The 21,234-nt window shown below is 38.2% G+C and overlaps 2 protein-coding genes across 2 annotated transcripts; both read right to left on the reverse strand.

Annotated features, from left to right (window-relative positions):
- Nucleotides 1-509: 509 nt before the first annotated feature.
- On the reverse strand, nucleotides 510-3,046 carry LOC114168213 (large ribosomal subunit protein uL5). The gene is made up of 5 exons (XM_028052955.2): nucleotides 2,906-3,046; nucleotides 2,687-2,794; nucleotides 2,546-2,588; nucleotides 1,397-1,592; nucleotides 510-891 (listed from the first exon to the last, which is right to left on the reverse strand). The coding sequence occupies exons 1-5, from the start codon at nucleotides 2,906-2,908 to the stop codon at nucleotides 699-701; spliced, it is 543 nt and encodes a 180-aa protein (XP_027908756.1). The 5' UTR covers nucleotides 2,909-3,046; the 3' UTR covers nucleotides 510-698.
- An 8,226-nt stretch (nucleotides 3,047-11,272) lies between these two features.
- On the reverse strand, nucleotides 11,273-18,204 carry LOC146880914 (uncharacterized). Its single transcript, XM_085668925.1, has 14 exons — nucleotides 18,127-18,204; nucleotides 17,605-17,733; nucleotides 16,967-17,484; nucleotides 16,344-16,831; nucleotides 15,860-16,187; nucleotides 15,580-15,769; nucleotides 14,891-15,348; nucleotides 14,428-14,563; nucleotides 14,224-14,274; nucleotides 13,828-13,914; nucleotides 13,561-13,704; nucleotides 13,255-13,473; nucleotides 11,866-11,925; nucleotides 11,273-11,353 (listed from the first exon to the last, which is right to left on the reverse strand). Exons 1-14 carry the CDS (start codon nucleotides 18,202-18,204, stop codon nucleotides 11,273-11,275), a joined length of 2,967 nt encoding a protein of 988 aa, XP_085525051.1.
- Nucleotides 18,205-21,234: the final 3,030 nt, after the last annotated feature.

Below are 21,234 nucleotides of genomic sequence, written 5' to 3' on the forward strand. Positions count from 1 at the left end.
TTTCACTTGGATTCTTCTTAAGATATAATAATAAAATATGGCTTTGGAGAATGATTATATCAAATAGACCAAGTCCTTATGGCATTAAACAGTATAACCTTTTTATTACCTTGCACAGTATAATCTTTCAGATCACTACTAAAATATTATATGTTATGTTTTGTACCACAATTAAATTTATACGTTTGGATAAGCATTTTTATAAAAACTTACAAGAAAATTAAAATGAATTTATAAAAAAATAAAATTAATATACATTTAGCATAAAAAGAGAAAAAAAAAACTATTTTAGATTTCTACTTTTGTTTCATTAATGCTCAAACCTCAATGAATAAACTTGTTCAGCTTTATGTACCAGGGGGCATTCAATAATTGAAAGCACATTATTTCACCCTCAACCTTTTTAACTTCTCATGATTATACATACTCAGAAGGACTACAAAATTAAAGGCCAAATGCGATGACAAAACCACAGTATCTGTGAACGAATATGTTTTTCAAACACAAAGCAAAATAGAGGAACATCCAATAAAGGATCAAAGGCGTATTAATATGGATGTCAAAAACAAGTACATCTAAATAATAACTCACATTGCTTCTCGCATTAATATTCCAGTAATTCAAGCTATTTAAATGAAGAAGCGTCAAATTTAAAACAACAAAACTTGCAAACTCCTCAAAACAACTAGCTAATTTAATTAAATTGCCTGTGACTTGTTGAGGATAACACCCTCGTATTTCACCTGGAACCACTTCATAGCATCGTCCTTGGTAACACGATGCTGGATCCCAACACGAGACTTGCAGCGGCGGCGGCGGCCAACACGGTAGCCGGGGCGCTCCAGAACGACAAAGAAGTCCATTCCATAAATACCAGTTGAGGGATCATACCTGAAGAAGAGCCAACGCTCAGCATTAATGGAACAACTTTTCTAATTGAGTACAGTTAGAGTTACAAGTAAATTACAATAGTATCATACCACAAGAAACCAAATTCAATTGACATAACAGAGAATACAATACATGAAAACCACCATGGTTTAAAATTCAATTTGTTCAAAGGTTAGAGAGACTGTTTTGAAAAACATGAGAAACACAGAAATTTAGATTAAACATGCATTATGTTGACAAATCCGTCTACCACCTTTAATGTTTCCGGAAATCTATTCTCCCACCACCAGTATAGAACAGTTAGGAACAGGATAGATCCAATTTCCAAATACCAACTGTATAATCCATTTTACTTTTCACGGCTATGGAATAATTAATGGATAAATGAAAAAAATAAAAACATTCATCTTTGTATCAGTTAGTAACAGCTTCAAGTACAGCAACACAAGTACAACAATAAATAACTTATTCTACTAAAAACTGCAAGAGATTTTTTAAATCTTACTTGATTCCCAAGTCAATATGCTCCTGAATACCAAAGCCAAAGCAGCCAGTGTCGCTGAAGTTTCTTCGCAGAAGTTCGTATTCCTTCACCTTCAATCCACTCTCGAGAAGTTGCATTGCCTTGTCACCTCTGACAGTGACATAGCACGCAATCTTTTCATTTCTTCTGATACCAAAAGAACGGACAGTGTATCTAGCTGTCAACAAAAAAGAAGAAATAAACGATCAGAGAACAGCCAGTCGTAACTAGAAAAATTGTTGTCTTCCTAAAGATGGGTGTGCCCAATACAACTTATACTAGCTCAAACATGTTGCATGTAGGTGGTACATTAATCTTCAGCAAAAGAACATCCCATCACCTTCAAAATCGTTTTGTAGGATAAATATACAAAACCTCCCTTCTAAGCTTAAAATATGAGACGTGACATGTTTAAAATTTACCATAGTTTACAAAAATTAAGATATTCTTTGTTCAATACATTTTGTGTAAGTGTATCAATCCAAGCATTTAACCAGATATTGTGTCTTGAAAACAACCAAGGGGTTTCAAGGATCTTCTTCTGGTATTTTTCATTTTGGTTCCATGCGGCAGACAGGTGGACAAAGAATGGGCCCCTGCTGGTGACTCAATTATAGAACCAAAAATATCCCAATTCACATCCAGTGTTGCGTGACTTCCAAATAAGGTTTTATGTTGTAACACACAACAAAGAAAGCTTGCATCCACGACACAGACGCGGATCAAAAAGCCTATCATTGCAACATTGCAACCACAAAAGTGCAGTAGCAAACAACTTTCTATAAAGTTACCTGACTCAAACAATCACATTTTTTGACCCTATCCTCAATTCCAATTCCACGTTAGTTAAATTAAGGGAACTGGTTTATTAGCATTCCGCACTGTTAGCCAAGGTGATATCATAAACTAAACATCGTGAACTACAATGAGAACACAAGTCACAAAATAACAACCTAAGCAATTCAGCACGTATTCCAGTTAGAAAAAACAGATAGAATACTCACATAGGTACTACATAAACACCCCCTTTCTCTAATCACCAATAGAACACAGAACTTTAAGAGAAGAGGAAAATATATAAAATGATGTTTGAGTAACCCTAATAATGAGAAGAGAAGGGAAAAAAATCACCTTTGGAAAACACTGGGGTTTGGCCACTAAGCTGCTCCAACACCTGTGACACCAACAATAAAAAAAAAAGGGTTCAAATAAAAATTAGAATAAAGCAAAAATAAGGATTGAAATAGAAAAGGAGAAAGAAAAAGAAAAGACCTTTGCGGCTCTGGTGAGACGATCACCACTCTCGCCGACGGAGATGTTGAGGACGAGTTTCTGCACCTTGATTTCCCGCATGGGGTTGGATAGTTTCTTCTCCGAAGCCTAATGCAAACAGAAGATAAAACGCAAAGGGTTGAATTGAGAATAACCCATGAGAAAGACGAAGCGCGTGGCATGAAGAGAGAAGAAGAATGAAGAGAAGCAGAGACTCACCATTGCGAATGGAAGCTGAAGAGAAGGGAGAGAGTTGCAGCGGCAAGATGCAATGGTAGTGGTTACGGGGACAGAGAACAGCGTAAATATGAGAGTGGGAGAAAACTAGGGTTTTGGTATGTGTGAGCTATGACTATAATGCCCCTGATTAATTAGGTTAAAATATAACACAGTTTTTGTGATTACTAACTAAGAACTGATACTTTGATTTTAACTAGTATTTTTACCCTGCAACGCACGGGTTTTAAAATTTATGATATATTTATTAAAATCATTTTAAATTTTAAATATAATTAAATTAAATTTAAATATTTTATTTTATAAAAGTAAATAATAATCTTTTAATTTGTTTTCTAATAAAAATATATTTAAGTTATTTATATATATTTTTAATAAAAATGTATTATATATAATTATTTGTATCGTATAATGTACATAATTTTAAAAATTATAAAACTATAATTAAATTTAATATAATATAAGTAATTTATAAAATTAAGTAATAATATCTTAATTATTTTTATTATAAAAAAGTAATAATGTTATTTATATTTTTTTAATAAACTATGTTATATATAATTATTTTAAAAAATATAGTAAAACCGAGTTAATCAAAATAAAGAAATAAAAATTAATTTTAAATAAAATATTTATTAGATAATGTAGAAAAATATAAATAGTAGATTTCCAAATAATAAAAAAAGATAAACAATATAAGAATTGTTGATTATTTAAAAGTATAAAAGTTAGATGACACAAAAATAGGAAATAAATGTAAATAATAGATTTTGAAAAATTAAAAATTTTAGATGATGAAAAAAGTTAAATACTAAACTATCAAATAGTACAAAAGATAGACCATTTCTAAAGTATTTATTTCAAAAATGTATAAGGAAATATTTAATTCTATATTGAATTATATATATATATATATATATATATATATATATATATATATATATGTATATATATAATTTATATATTTAAAAACATTATTTTTTTAAAAGTTGAGAGTTATAATTTTGTGTACCTATATCATCAATTAAGATTTTTGAATGTCTTGTTGTATGTGATAAGATGTTTTTGTAATTCAAGATTCTTTCAGTTTTTTATTCATACATTTTTTAAATTTATTTTTTCAATGAGATTAAGGGGAAAAGGAAGTGAGTTGGTGGTATGATAGTGTTGATATGAGATGAGTGAGAGAGTCCAAAAACATTTGTTGAAAAATGTAAAGTTGTGTCTAAAACAATTGCAAAATTGTTAAGAAGATAAAAATACATACTTATTTATTCTGCGATATTAATGTTGTACAAAACATTTATGGTTGAAAGATACAACATTCATTTAATGTTTGTGTCAAAATCAATGCATGAGATAAGAAGATGTGGTAGAGTAATTTATTGATAAAAATATGCAATTGAGTCCTCTATTATATGTTTATTGACAAATTCACAAAGTTTAATCTCCCTACATCTTTATGAGAAATATATATTATATATTATAAATTAAATATATTTATTTTGTTATATATTCATTATTATTTCTTTTTGTTCTTACTATTTATTATGAGTTAATTGTTGTTTATTATTCATTTACTTGTTCCTTTATTTGTAATCTTTGCGTCTAGGTCTAATAATGACTAAACTTTGAATTCAAAAGATTTTTTTTTATAACAAAAAACATGAAACATTGTAAACACACATAGTTTTTTAAAATAAAAAATATTGTTAAAAAATTCAATGAGAGTGTTGTGATTGTTTATATATTACTATAAAACAAAATATCCAAAAATGTTTATATTCAAAAGTAAAAGTACGAAAACAAACAATATTTATTTGTATGTATAATGTGTCAAGTTAATATATTAACCGAAATGAATTTTTTCAAGAATAATTATTGTAATACTTTATTTCATGTCTCTAATAATATATAAATAACAACATGAATTATATATATATATATATATATATATATATATATATATATATTTTAAATGAAAAAAATGAAGAAATAGTTTAATGATTGATTACAAAAGTGAAGGTAAATTTCGGCATTACAAAAAATAAATTGTGGCTTTATATGTTTAAAAAGATTGTAATTGAGTGCTACATACAAAATTTTTTAAACTAAACACACTGAAGAAATAATATTTTGGGTTTATTACAAAATATAACATATTGTGCATTTACAAAATATATTGTGCACTTAGTATAACTTGTAATTACACGTGACCTTCTCCAAAACTCTACAATTAATATTTTCATTGTTGAATAACTTACGATGAAAACACAAATAAGTTGATACAACCATGTGAATACAATATAAGTTAATCCACAAATTACATCCATATTGATAAATTGCTTGACAAAAAAACATTTGATCCTATATTTGATTCAAGTACACACATAATTAGTTACATGAATTATCATTCCCTATATCTCATTACTTTGATGTTTTGGTTTAGTATTTTCTTGTCAGCTATCACATTTCTATATTTCGTGGTAATTACAGAACTCTTTCCATCTACTGCCAATCTTAGTTGACACTCTTGGACAATTTATTAACAATCATTTGCATTTTTTTTAGTTAAATGATCCACGAAGAACAACATTTTTAGTTTATCTTTGAAAAGATGCTTTGAAAATCTAAAGATAAATTCTTCTAAGAAATAAACTTGTGTATAAGTGAGTAAAAACTATGCAAAGACCTTTCTATTTTATTTAATGAAACAAATTAGAAAAAAAAGACCATGTATTTCAAATTAATTAATACACTAACATGAGCAAAGTGTAATGGAGTGAATTTTTAATATATAACTACATACGAAAGTTAATAAAATATAGGTTTACATGTCATTTGATATTAATATTAAAAATAATATTTAAAAACATTTTCAAATAATATTTTAAAAAATTTAAATAAAAATTAATAATTACGATTGAAATAAAAAATATTAATTACGATTTTATAAATATATAAAAAAAATTATATATTTTATATTTTATGAAAAAAATAATTATTTTTTTATATATTTAAAACTTAATAACAAACATAATGAGTATTTATGAATGTACACGGTAAGGCCTAGTTTTCTGCCTTAGTGTTTTAAGGGTTGCCCTTAACCTAATGGGCCTAAAGGCTGGCCCAAGGAGTAAAATCATACCCTAATCTGCCCTAATAGGTCTCATTTTCCTTCACTTTCAGAAACAGTACACTCCTTGCCTCCTTGAGCAGCTACGCTCTGCTAGGGTTTTGTCGCCAACATTCTTCGAGCTAGCCCAAGCCAGATTCCACCCACGTAAGTCGACTTCGAACTCTAACGTCACCTTTGGGCAAACTTTTACCGTTAGGGTTTCGTAGTAACTCGTGCTTATTCTGTCTTACCGTTTGTTTCCAGCTCTTTGGCCACCTTTAGGACAGTCGTGCTCTCCGTGTGCATATTGGGGGGTTTTCTGCTTAACTCTTTCAGGTAAGCGAAGCTAGACCTTACTGTATCTCCGGTGGGATCTGCCTATTTTATGAGCTTGTGATGATTTAATGGTCTGTGTGAGAATATGAGTGTCTGAGAATGCATACTTGAATTGTTGGGGGGTGCGTGGGTGGCTGTTGCTCGAGGAAACAGTGGCGGGTGTTGGTTTTCTCGCCAGGCGAGCTAGACTCGCCTAAGCGAGATTATCGGAGGCTCGCCCAAGACTCAGTCACTCGATTTGTCGCCTAGGCGACTTGTGTTTGTTTTGAGCGAGGAGTGCTCTCGCCTAGGCGGGAAGGAACTCGCCTGAGCGAGACCTCGCAGAGTCACCTGACCCCTTGTCGCGCTCTCGCCTAAGCGAGATGGGATCCGCCTGAGGTCCCTCTCGCCTGAGCGAGCCCTGCTAGCTTGGGCGAGGCAGCGGGCAGGTTTTGATGTTGTTGTTGAGTGTTTCGCTGATGTGTGGTTTGTTATCTGATTCCATATGCTTTACGAGATGGGTTGTGTGATGATGGCATGATTAATATGTTCCATTTGAAATGGAAATGGCATGTTAGTTGATTTGGTATGAATTGAAAAGCACGGGTTGTATGAACTGTTGATTTTACACGATATTATTGTTATGAGAAACTCTTGGATGGTGGGTGGAACATGATTAAAGTATGGGTAAGGCATAATTCCATGTCTCTTGTAATGAGAGATATTGGTGGCGCCTCATCGGTTGGACGTAATTCCATGAATCCTCTTAAGGGGAGTCCCTGGTGGTGCCTCGACAAACGGACGTAATTCCACGGGGGGTCGTGGTGGTACCTCAGGGACAGGGCGTAATTCTACGAAGGCCACGTGGTGGTGCCTCCTGTAAGGGTGTAATTTCGTGAAGACCTCACGGTGACGTCTCAATACTAGGACGTAATTCCACTGCCACGTGGTGGTGCCTCAGGTACATATCCGGATAGTCAAGTCTTAGGTTTTGATATGGATGAGTACTTCACATGTGGGTGTCTGCTACGTATCATTGAATGTGAATGGTATGTTGAGTGAATGATATGATGACTTCTTCGCTAGCTTACCCTTTTGCTTGCTTGTGTGTTATGTGTGGACTCTACCTTTCCGATGATCATCAACCTTGTTGATGTGAGCAGATGTGAGAACTTTTGGTGGTGGTGATGGTATTGGGGATGCTGCAGCTTGACGCATTGGACAGGTGTTGGGCCCATTACCAGCGGATTATATTACTTATGTTTTATTGAACGAACAAGACCTAATATTTCTTAATTATGTTGTTCAGTATATTTTTGGGTGGGCCATGTGGGGCCCTTTTCTTGTAATTCGGGTATATTGGACGTATTGTATACATTCTTACCCTAAACCCCGTACTCTCTGATTATTCATGTATGTGATGTTTTATTAATGGAGGTTATTCAGTTTTTGGGACGTTACATTTATGGTATCAAAGCGGTCGATCCTTAGGTCTGTGGACTTGGGTGTCCGCTTAGCTTTCTCTGTGTTTTTCTGAGTATTCTTCGCTAATTCCTGTCTTATCAAGCCTAACCATATGTTTTTCTGTGTGTCAGTGGGCTATGGCACGATCTCGTAGGACTCCGCAATCTTCCCAGGGCGATGTGTCGGACATTACCAGAGCAATTGAGGCAATGGTAGCTGCTGTGACGCAGCAAAGCACGACAATGATGCAACAACATGAAGCATCAATGCAGCGACAGGCGGCAACGCTTGAACAGCAGCAACTGGTGATGCAGCAGATGGAGGCTGCTAGGGCGGCTGCTGAGGATGCTCACAGGCAGCATATGGAGGCCCTCCGCCAGCTGGAGGAGAACAGGGTAACTACCCCTACTTTTGGCCTGGAGCCCCGACCTACGGCCAGGGAGTAGAGTCTAGAAGACTTTTTGAAACATCACCCAGTGAAGTTTGGAGGCAAGACCAGCCCAGTGAAAGACCTGGAGAGGATATTTGACGCTAAGATGTGCCCAGAGGAGAGTAGACTGGCATTCGTAGTATACATGCTCACAGGTGAGGCTGAGCATTGATGGGTCAGCATGAAGTCCATCATGGAGGAGAGGCAGGAGCCAGTTACTTGGGATATCTTCAGGAGGAAGTTTCTCTTCGAGTACTTCCCGGACAGCGTCAAATACGCTAAAGAGGTAGAATTTTTACAGTTGACCCAAGGAAGCAAGTCAATGATTGAGTATGCAGAGAAATTCAAGCACCTCAGTCGTTTCTACACCATGCCACTAGACGAAGAGTGGCGATGTCAGAAGTTCGAGAACGACCTCCGTGGAGACCTCCGTTTGATGGTGGCCCCACTATCCATCAAGGATTTTGCCGCCTTGGTGGAGAAGGCGAGGGTCATGGAGAAGATGAAGGTAGAGGTGGAGACTCAGCACTCATCCCAGCAGAGAGTGGGAGGACCATCTGGGTCCAGGCACAAGCACGAGGAGAGGAGGAAGCCCTACACTAAGCCCCATTTCCAGTCCTAGGGGTCTAGGGAGTCTTCTTCCCAGCAGAACAGGATTCAGTGCTACCACACAAGAGGAATGTTTGCCCCCAACTTGCAGGCTTAAAGAAATGCAACAACTGTGTGGCAAGGAGGGCCACTTTGGGAGGAACTGCCCCACCCTTGCTAGAGCAGTGACGCGACCTCCAGTATAGGCTCCTGCACAAAACCAACAGAGGTACAGAGGCAACAGGCCTCAGGCGACCATACACCATTAAAAATTATTGTTTATAATTATTAATAAATATTTATATATTATATTTAAAAATAATATTTTATAACTTCTTTGTATTAAAATAACATGACATTATCATAATTAAAAAATAATTTAATATTATTAACAAATTCTGTTAATAAAATAATAAAATGTAACAACAATTTTCAATTAAATCCAAATATAAAATTCATAATTAAACAATAATAATAAACAATGGTAATTGATCAAAATATAATTATTAATTTAAATAATAATATTAAACAAAATTAATATTATTAATATAATAATAATATGTATAATGGATTGAAATATATAATGATCGATTAAATAATAATAGTAATAATCATTAAAGAAATTTTTTGAATACAATATAATTAATGATTAAATTAATAATAGTAATAATTACAATATTAATATTAATGATTAAAAAAATTATTCAAAATCAAATATATGATTTTTTTAATATAATTTAAATTCAGAAAGTCAATTTAAATTAGAAACTCATGAATTAAAAATATTGAATACAAGACAAAAGTATTAGATATGTAACACTGCTACCATTCTCTCCTCTACTGGTATTGTACATTGTACATTAAAAATGTAAGAATAGTAAGTTTCAAATCCAAATTCAATTATTTAAAATTCAAATTTTAATGGTGGACAATATAGACTATTAATTAAATAATTAAATGCACATTAGGTGATGATGGAAGAGGAGAACTAAGTATGACAAATTGAGAGGTTTTGAAACGTTTACAAAAAGATTGAATTAAAAAATATATTAATTATAAGTTATAATACATTAAATCAATTAATCAATTAGGTTGTAAAAATATTTGAAGTGCATTATATATGGATGGATTTGGTAGATGTGTTGAATTTGAACCATCATATGACACTGCAATGTTTGAAAGTGCATCAAGTGTTATAAAACATCATTGGTAAATGTTCAAACAGATGATGATGATGATAACAAATTTGGTAACGTAAACCCTAAAATTGGTAATGTAAATGGTTTTACTGATATTACCTCCTTATTGAATATACGTTTTGGTGAAATTTTTTCTGAAAGAGATTGAATGAATACATTTGTCCACATGGTACTTGAGTAAATGATAATAGTAAACAATGCAAAAGAGGTTTCATTGTATCTGATAATACAATATTCAATCAAATGTTCAAACATATGATGATCACAAACTTAGTGATGTAAATGAAGTATAAAAGATTGGTGTTTAAATGTCAACAAAAAAGTTGTTGGATTGAATTGATTTTGACAATAAATTTCTTTAAGAAAAATGTATTTTACTAATATGAAGATGACCGGTTGAAATGTTGGGATCAGAAAAAATTCAATAATGAAAACATGTTGGAGATGGAACAACATCTTGAGCATTTCAATCATAATTGTGGATTTAAAACTCTCTTTATTAAGTAAATAATAATACTATTTAGTAAAAGCAATTATTACATACTTTTAAAGAATTTATACGCTATTATTTTAAAGAAATTTATATTATTACAAATTAGGAATACATTAAAAAACCTACTCATCGGAAGATGTGTTTTCAAGAGTTGGAATTAACAAAGATTTTGTAATACAAAGAGATTTTACAATATTTCTTAAGCAGTGCAAAACTTCAAATTATCTTGGAATCATTTACATCAAATGTAATTATAATCTTGGAATATGAAAAGTATTAATGACGATAAAACGTTTAATTTCTAATATATATTTAATTTAATTTAATTTAAATTGTAATATTTATTCAATTCAATTTAAATTTATTTATTTATTTTATAATAATTAATTTTATCCATTAATTTCATATGTAGATTTTTAGTTCGTATTAATAAAGAATATAATGTGATACAAAAATTCATATTAACGTGATATCTTTAAAAGTTGAACAATATTTTAAAAATTTCTTTAAAAGTCTTTATCCATTTTGTCTTAAAATATAAAATAGAAAATGTAACACCCCATTTAATTAAGTACGTGAAATTAAAGGAATGTCACGATAAAGATAACATAAAACACGGTCTGGGATCAACTCCATACAACCCATGGCACACCACGATGCCCAAAAGAAACTAGAGGAAAAGTTAACCAGAATGCATAAAACTAAGGACGAACAGATACATGGGTCGCAACCCTGAATGAACTCATGCAGAAATAACAACTAGTCCCCGCGGACTATGCAGCAGAATCTCCATTTCCTTGCTGGCCTCTGGAACCTCGCCCATCTGCTCCCATCAATCAAATTGATGATCATCGCAACAGAAAAAGCCACACCACAGAACATACAACAAACAATAGAAAGGGTAAGCTAGAGCCAATAACACATTCGTCATACAGTCAATTATATTTTCACCATCCCATACTCATACAACAACCAAGCCTGTAATGACTCTCCATTCAATACACTACGACTCGACTCGACTCATCCGGATACGTATAACTTGGTCGAATTCAGCGGATGCTTGCACTTGTGGTGGATACCTCTGCTCAACCCCGAGCTGCTCGATCCTGAGCTATGTAATACAAGTGTTACGATGAATCAAATTTCCCTCACCACAAGGTTAGCCCTTAATGGATTTCAGGCCTTCTGCTACTCTCACCACAGGAATCAGTCCGCTCTAGGTGAGACTAATTGGCTCCTCAGAGTATCAGGATGCAACCTTACCTTGAATCCTTACCTAGTTATACAAATGGGTCACCACCAAGGACACCCCTGTTAGTGGGGAAATGGAATTACGTCCCGATCACTGAAGCGCGACCCTGAAGGTCTCATCCAGAGACCCCAAGGAATTATGCACTGACACAGATCAACCAAAATCACACAGCAAAAGAATGTTTACCATGCATAGATATACCTTAATCATATCACCCTTAAAAGCCAAAGCCTTTCATGTTCCAGACTCACCCATTTCAACTCGTCACACACCATCATGCTCATAGGATCTCAACTCATCTCGTTTTCATGTCACGTTAATAATAACCAACTCACGTAGTACACATACCAACTTTCATATCAGACCCATCATCTACAATTCATGTTTCTTGCCAAGCATGCTTAATACTCCATTATATACATATTTCCCATCATACAATTCATACTCAAACCAATATCAATCATCCAAGAATAGACAAATACCCAAACAGCGGATTGCCTCGCCCAGCCCCTCGCTCAGGCTCAAGGGTCTCGCTCAGGCGAGACGTGCTCGCTCAGGCGAGCCCCCTTCGCCTAGGCGAGGGCTTAAAAAGGAAGGTAGGAGCACATGTGGGATCTCGCTTAGGCGAGAACCCTCTCGCTTGGGCAAGATGCTTGCTCGCTCAAAAAGCCAAGTTGGTCGCCTGGGCGACCTTTCACGCAAAAGTCTTGGGCGAGCTCCCTGTTCATCTCGCCTAGGCGAGACTGGCTCGCTTGGGCGAGATTAACAGGTCTCGCCACTGTTTTTCACTGTCCTCAACACAGTTCATGCCCAAACAACAACACAAATCATGTCATACACTTACAGTCACATATACACATGAAAATCACAGAACAGCATCAAAACGAATAACATTGCATCAGGCAATAGGGTTTTAGCTTCCCTTACCTGGAAATAGCTAGCAAAATGACCCGACGCGCCCTTTATACCGAACACACGAGCACAACAACTCAAGGAGCGAACGGAAGAGCTGAAAAGATGGCGGAACAGAAACACGATATGGTCACTAGGAACCCTAGCTGGAAAAGAAGGAAATGAACTATAAAGACGAGTATGGGCTGACCACAACACTTACATGGAGTAGAAGTCCCTTTTGCTTACGTGACAGTCGAACGAAACCTAGCGGAGGGGGTGACGGCTGCAGCTCAAGGCAAAGGCAAAGTTTTTCTGAAAATGGTAAGGTACGTTAGGTTTAGGGCAGACCTAAAAACTTTATACGTTGGGCCGGCCTTAGGCCCACTTACAAAGGCAGCCCACAAACTTTAGGGCAAAAATAAAAGGGGCCTCACATTCTTCCCAACAAGAAAATTTTTGACCTCAAAAATAAAGATTCACCAGGCAAACAGATGTGGATGTGATTTTCTCATGTCCTCCTCTAGCTCCCAAGTCGAGTCACCCGTCCTCCGATCCTAGATGACTTTAACAAGACTGACGGTCTTTCCACGGTGTTCCTCAACTTTGCTATCCTCAAGAGCGATTGGTGGTACCTCCACTGTGAGATCTTCCCTTATCTGTATATCCTCAGTTTCCAACACATGGGCCGGGTCGAACACATACTTCCTCAGCTGTGAGACATGAAACACTGGATGAAGGTTTGCCAACTGCGGGGGTAAAGCTATCTCGTAGGCCACCGGTCCGATCCTCCTCGTGATCTGATATGGGCCAAGAAATTTAGGCGAAAGCTTCCTTGAGCGGAGAGCCCTTCCCACGCCCGTGGTTCGGGTCATCCTCAAGAATACATGATCTCCCGCTGCAAACTCCAAAGGCCTCCTCCTACGGTCCGCATAGGCCTTCTGCTTACTTTGAGAAGCCTGCATCATATCCCTCACCATCCTCACCTTCTCGGTGGTCTGCTCTAACAACTCTGGTCCAACCAACACTACCTCTCCATCCAGATACCAGCAAAGAGGTGTCCTACACCTCTTGCCATAAAGAGCCTCGTATGGCGCCATGCCAATGCTCGCATGAAAACTATTGTTGTAGGTAAACTCAATCAAAGGCAGTACCTCATCCCAAGCTCCCAGGTGGTCCAGTATGCAGGTCCTCAACAAATCCTCTAATGACTGGATCGTCTTCTCAGACTGGCCATCAGTCTGAGGGTGATAAGCTGAACTCATGGTGAGCTTGCTACCCATAGCACCCTGTAGCGTCTGCCAAAACTGGGACGTGAATCGCGGGTCTCTGTCGGAAACTATGCTCGAGGGCACTCCATGAAGTCTTACTATCTCCTTAATGTACAACTGGGCCAGCTTGGCCATAGACATTCTCAAGTTCATCGCCAAGAAGTGTGCACTCTTGGTCAGTCGATCTACTATCACCCAGATGGTGTCATGTCCTCTAAAAGTTCGTGGAAGATGAGTCACGAAATCCATGGAGATGCTGTCCCATTTCCACACTGGTACCTCCAACGACTGTAGAATGTCACCGAGTCTCTGATGCTCCACCTTCGCCTTCTGACACGTTAAACAAGCTGATACAAACTAAGCCACATCTTTCTTCATCCCCTGCCACCAGAAAGTTTCCTTAAGGTCCTGGTACATCTTAGTCATGCCGGGATGCAAGCTAAAACGATTTTTGTGTCCTTCCTCAAGGATCAACTTCCTCACCCCTGCATCATCAGGTACGCATACCCTACCCTGAAACCGCATTATACCATCATCACCCAAAGCAAAGTCTCTAGCCTCATTTGATCCAAGATGTTCTCTAACTCTGTTCAGACCAGCATCCAACAACTGCCTCTCTCTGATCGAGTTCAAGAAGTCACTAGATATAGTAAAGGTACTACACCTAATGGACTCGGACCCCAACTCCACCTGTATCCTCATGTCTCTGAACTTCTCTAGTAGCTCTACCTCTTTTATCATGAGATCTGTCGTATGTACCGTCTTCCTACTAAGAGCATCTGTCACCACATTTGCCTTCCCCGGGTGATATAGGAGTTCGAAATCATAGTCCTTTAGGAATTCCATCCATCTCCTATGTCTCATGTTCAGCTCCTTCTGATCAAACAAGTACTTTAAACTCTTGTGGTCGCTGAACACTCGAAACTAAGCACCATAAAGATAGTGCCTCCAGATCTTCAAGGCAAATACTATCGCTGCCAACTCAAAGTCATGAGTGGGGTAATTACGCTCATGCACCTTAAGCTGTCGTGAAGCATACGCCACCGCCTTCTTTTCTTGCATCAAGACACAACCAAGTCCGAGATGAGACGCGTCGCAGTAGACTTCAAACGGTTTCCCCACGTTTGGAATCACTAGTATCGGAGCACTAGTCAATCTTCTCTTCAACTCCTGGAAACTTTCCTCACACTTATCTGTCCAAGGGAAAGGTTGATCCTTCCGAGTAAGTAAGGTCAGAGGTGCCACTATCTTGGAGAATCCCTCTATGAACCTCCTATAGTAGTCTGCTAAGCCCACAAAACTCCTGATCTCTGTGGCTGACTTAGGACTTTTCCACTTTACCACTGCCTCGACCTTTGTTGGGTCCACAGCAATCCCTTGGGCTGATATCACGTGCCCCAAAAACTGAACTTCATCCATCCAGAACTCACACTTAGACAACTTGGCATACAACTGCTTCTCTCTAAAAACACCAAGCACCAACCTCAGGTGTTCTGCATGTTCCCATTGAGTCCTAGAGTAGATAAGGATGTCGTATATGAAGACCACGACAAACTTATCTAGGAAGGGCCGGAAGATCCTATTCATATAGTCCATGAACACTGCCGGGGCGTTGGTCACACCAAAGGGCATAACCACATACTCATAGTGGCAGTATCTGGATCTGAAGGCCGTCTTTTGTACATCATCAACCTTCACCAAAATCTGATGATAATCCGATCGCAGATCTATCTTTGAGAACACCGATGACCCATACAACTGATCCATCAAGTCATCGATTTTCGGAAGCGGATATTTGTTTTTGATCGTCATCTTGTTTAGTTGCCTGTAGTCCACACACAGACGTGAACTCCCATCTTTCTTCTTCACCAACAACACTAGTGCTCCCCAAGGCGAAGTGCTGGGTCGGATGAACTGTTTCTCCATCAGCTCTTCTATCTGTTTTTTGAGCTCTACCAACTCTGCCGGAGCCATACGATACGGGGCCATCGACACCGGGCCTGTCCCTGGTACTAGATCTATAGAGAACTTCACTTCTCTACGGGGAGGTAATCCTGGAATCTCCTCCGGGAATACATCCCCAAAATCCTGGACCACTGATATAACTAACGTCGTCTCTCCTCTCTCCACCTCCATATGTGTGAAGATCATGTAACACTGCGCGCCGTCATGTAGTTCCCTCATAACACCCTGAGAAGACACCAACTCAGGCTCCTCTGCGTCGGGAAAAAGCAGCTTCTTCTCTCGACAATTTATCAGGATGCGATTGGCAGATAGTCAATCCATCCCTAAGATCACCTCCAACTCTTGTAGAGGTAGGCATATTAAGTTCACCATGTACATGCGTCCCTCTACCTCCACTGGGAGCCTAGCACACAAGGACGACGTCCTGACCAAACTTGACACCGAAGTAGACACCACAAGCTCACACTGCACCTCGCGCACTGGCAGACCCAATCGTTCCACACATGCATTTGACACAAAAGAGTGTGTCGCTCCAGAATCATATAACATACAACATCTCATTCCAGAAATCACACAATAACCCATAACAAGGTTACCTGAACCTGTAGCCTCAGCTCCGGTCATGGCATAGACTCTGCCCGTCGCCTGAGGTCTGTTGCCTCTGTCTCTCCACTGATGCTGATGCGATGTCTGAACTGGAGGGCGTGTCGCTGTCCTGGCAAGGTTGGGACAGTCCTTCCCAAAGTGGCATTCCTTTCCACAGTTGTTGCACCTACGGTAACCCTCCCTACGTGGACAAGCATACCTCGGGTGGGGTCCTCCACACGTGAAACACCGAACTCGGCCCTGCTGAGGAGGAAAGCTCCTAGACTCCTGAGGCTGATGGTGTGGTCTATCATACGGTCTCCTCCGCTCCTCATGTCTGAGCTTGGATCCAGATGGTCCACCGATCCTCTAAGGCGGTTGTGGCTGCTGTGGGCGCTGACCTTCCACCTCACGCTTCATCTTCTCCATCACTCTGGCCTTCTCTACCAGAGCAGCAAAATCCTTGATGGACAAGGGTGCCACCATCAAGCGAATATCTCCCCTGAGGCCGTTCTCAAACTTACGGCATCTCCACTCCTTATCAAGCGACAGGGTGTAGAAATGACTGAGGTGTTTGAACCTCTCAGCATACTCTGTAACAGTCTTCTCTCCCTGGGTCAACTGGAGGAACTCCACCTCCTTGGCGTACCGGATGCTGTCGGGAAAGTACTCAGAGAGAAATCTCTCCCTGAAAGTCTCCCATGACACTGACTCATCCCTCTCCTCCAGAATGGATCTGGTGCTGCTCCACCAATGCTCCGCCTCCCCCGTGAGCATATAAACCGAGAACGCCAACCTGTTCTCCGTAGGGCACATCTTGGCGTCGTAGATGCGCTCTAGGTCCTTCAGCCATTGGTCTGAGGCGTCGGGACTAGTCTTCCCATCAAACTTCATCGGGTGGTGTTTCAGAAAGTCTTCCAAGCTCCACTCCCTGACTGCAGGTCGTGGTTCAGGACCAAACACAGGGGCAGCCGCCCTGTTCTCCTCCAGCTGGCGGAGGGCCTCCATATGTTGCCGATGAGCATCCTCAGCAGCTACCCTTGCAGCCTCCATCTGCTGCATCACTGCCTGTTGCTGCTCAAGCGACGCTGCCTATCGCTGCATGGATGCCTCATGCTGTTGCATCATCGCAGCACTCTGCTGCGCCATAGCCCCTACCATCGCCTCTATGGCTCTGGCGATATCTGGTGCATCCCCCTGGGATGATTGAGAAGCTCGACGAGGAGGTGCCATAGTCCACTGGCACACAGAAAATCACTTTGTTAGGCTCGATAAAGACAAGAATTTAACTAAAACACTCAGAAGACACATAGAGAAAGCTAAGCGGACATCCAAGTCCTTCTTTTCTTGCATCAAGACACAACCAAGTCCGAGATGAGACGCGTCGCAGTAGACTTCAAACGGTTTCCCCATGTTTGGAATCACTAGTATCGGAGCACTAGTCAATCTTCTCTTCAACTCCTGGAAACTTTCCTCACACTTATCTGTCCAAGTGAAAGGTTGATCCTTCCGAGTAAGCAAGGTCAGAGGTGCCACTATCTTGGAGAATCCCTCTATGAACCTCCTATAGTAGTCTGCTAAGCCCACAAAACTCCTGATCTCTGTGGCTGACTTAGGACTTTTCTACTTTACCACTGCCTCGACCTTTGTTGGGTCCACAGCAATCCCCTGGGCTGATATCACGTGCCCCAAAAACTGAACTTCATCCATCCAGAACTCACACTTAGACAACTTGGCATACAACTGCTTCTCTCTAAAAACACCAAGCACCAACCTCAGATGTTCTGCATGTTCCCCTTGAGTCCTAGAGTAGATAAGGATGTCGTCTATGAAGACCACGACAAACTTATCTAGGAAGGGCCGGAAGATCCTGTTCATATAGTCCATGAACACTGTCGAGGCGTTGGTCACACCAAACGACATAACCACATATTTATAGTGGCAGTATCTGGATTTGAAGGCTAACTGGCTCTAGGTTAGACTAACTGGCTTCTCAGAGTGTCAGGATGCAACCTTACCTTGAATCCTTACCTAGTTATACAGATGGGGCACCACCATGGACACCCACTAATAGAGGCCATGGAATTACGTCCCGACCACTGAAGCGCGACCTTGAAGGTCTCACCTAGAGACCCCAAGGAATTATGCACTGACACAGATCAACCAAAATCACACAGCCAAAGAATGTTTACCATGCATAGATATACCTTAATCATATCACCCTTAAAAGCCAAAGCCTTTCATGTTCCAGGCTCACCCATTTCAACTCGTCACACACCATTCATGCTCATAGGATCTCAACTCATCTCGTTTTCATGTCACGTTAATAATAACCAACTCACGTAGTACACATGCCAACTTTCATATCAGACCCATCATCTAAAATTCATGTTTCTTGCCAAGCATGCTTAATACTCCATTATATACATATTTCCCATCATATAATTCATACTCAAACCAATATCAATCATCCAAGAATAGACAAACACCCAAACAACAGATTGCCTCGCCCAGCCCCTCGCTCAGGCTCAAGGGTCTCGCTCAGGCGAGACGTGCTTGCTCAGGCGAGCCCCCTTCGCCTAGGCGAGGGCTCAAAAAGGAAGGTAGGAGCACATGCGGGATCTTGCTTAGGCGAGAACCCTCTCGCCTGGGCGAGATGCTTGCTCGCTCAAAAAGCCTAGCTGGTCGCCTGGGCGAACTTTCGCGCAAAAGTCTTGAGCGAGCTCCCTGTTCATCTCGCCTAGGCGAGACTAGCTCGCTTGGGCGAGATTAACAGGTCTCGCCACTGTTTTTCACTGTCCTCAACACAGTTCATGCCCAAACAACAACACAAATCATGCCATACACTCACAGTCACATATACACACGAAAATCACATAACACCATCAAAACAAATAACATTGCATCAGGCAATAGGGTTCTAGCTTCCCTTACCTGGAAATAGCTAGCAAAACGACCCGACGCGCCCTTTATACCGAACACACGAGCACAGCAACTCAAGGAGCGAACGGAAGAGCTGAAAAGATGGCGGAACAGAAACACGATATGGTCACTAGGAACCCTAGCTGGAAAAGAACGAAATGAACAATAAAGACGAGTATGGGCTGGCCACAACACTTACATGGAGTATAAGTCCCTTTAGCTTACGTGACAGTCGAACGAAACCCTAGCGGAGGGGGTGACGACTGCAGCTCAAGGCAAGGGCAAGGTTTTTCTAAAAATGGTAAGGTACGTTAGGTTTAGGGCAGACCTAAAGACTTTATACGTTGGGCCGGCCTTAGACCCACTTACGAAGGCAGCCCATTAACTTTAGGGCAGAAATAAAAGGGGCCTCACAGAAAACATTAAACATTGTAAACATAAAAAGTCTTTTAAAAAAAAAACTTAAAATGATGAAGAAATGAAATAGAAAATGAATAATCAAAATGGATAAATACTTATGATATCCTTAGTGAGTTTATTTCTATAACTTTCGAAAAATCAATGATTTTCACTCATCAAATTTAAATTTTGTAAAGAATATCGACAAATATGAATCTATTATGATAAACATTTATTCGATTTTTATTTTTTTAAGTATTTATTTTGTTATAAATATTGTTCTTTCAAACTTTATTTTTATTAGTTATTTATTTTGTTATCAAAGTCTTTATTCTTTGATTATTTTTAATACAATAAATTAATTATGATATATTCATATAACATCTTCAAAATATAAAATGAGAGGTTTTGTACATACTTGACATTGTGTTGAGACACACAAAAGAAAATTATTAATTTTTTCATAATTAATGCTACATATGTCATATCATATATGCTACATAAAGAAAAAGTAGAATCTTGTAAAGTGTATATATAAATCAATATATGTCATATCATATTTACAAATCAACAAACTTAAAGTCTGCAAGTTTGGGATACTACAAAAAAAAACACTCAAATATAAAAAAGACAATTATTAAGTATCCAAAAAATAAATTGTACAAAGTTTACAACTTCTCCTTTTTAATATTTTTGTGTGTCTTTGATGTTAAGGGATATCTTCGAAATCATCCCATTCAAAGCTATTGTCAAAGCTATTGTCTGGTGATAATTGTTTTCATGTTTTCAAGATGTGGAATATAACTCAATATCAAGATTGTGGTCTGCAGTGCCACTCAAACTTATATGCAATAAATAAGATCAAATTAGCAAACTACACTTTGGATATAAAAAATGTAGTCAAACTAAAGATATCATTACACATACTTACCATTAGACTGTCAGTATCAATTCCTAAGTCACAATTACTTTATCACGACACCATATGCATTTCTACTCATATTCATTTGCAATAATTAAGATCCACTCATATAAAATTACAATTGGGATATAAAAAACACTTCATCATAGCGATTGGGATATATATATATATATATATATATATATATATATATATATATAAATATTAAGTAAGAATAAAGCAATATTAATAGTTGGCCCTTTTCTGAAATTGTAGTTACTAAAGCTTACCAAGTTGGAGTGATTCAGCGTGTTGAATTGATTGTTGTAGAAAATGGCAATGGTTAAATCTCGCTATAATTGTGTTTGAATGTAAATAGTCTGGAGTTTTAAGAAAAGGAAAAACAAATAAAACTCCTTAAATTCACAATGTATTATTATTCATTTTACTCTCTTTACGCTTTCTTTCCTTTCAATTTATTCAAAAGATGAGAATACACTTTAAGGAGACATAAACAC

Source organism: Vigna unguiculata, chromosome 11 (assembly GCF_037176805.1).
Source record: "Vigna unguiculata cultivar grain cowpea cultivar isolate G323 ecotype 2 chromosome 11, ASM3717680v1, whole genome shotgun sequence".
Taxonomy (NCBI): domain Eukaryota; kingdom Viridiplantae; phylum Streptophyta; class Magnoliopsida; order Fabales; family Fabaceae; genus Vigna; species Vigna unguiculata.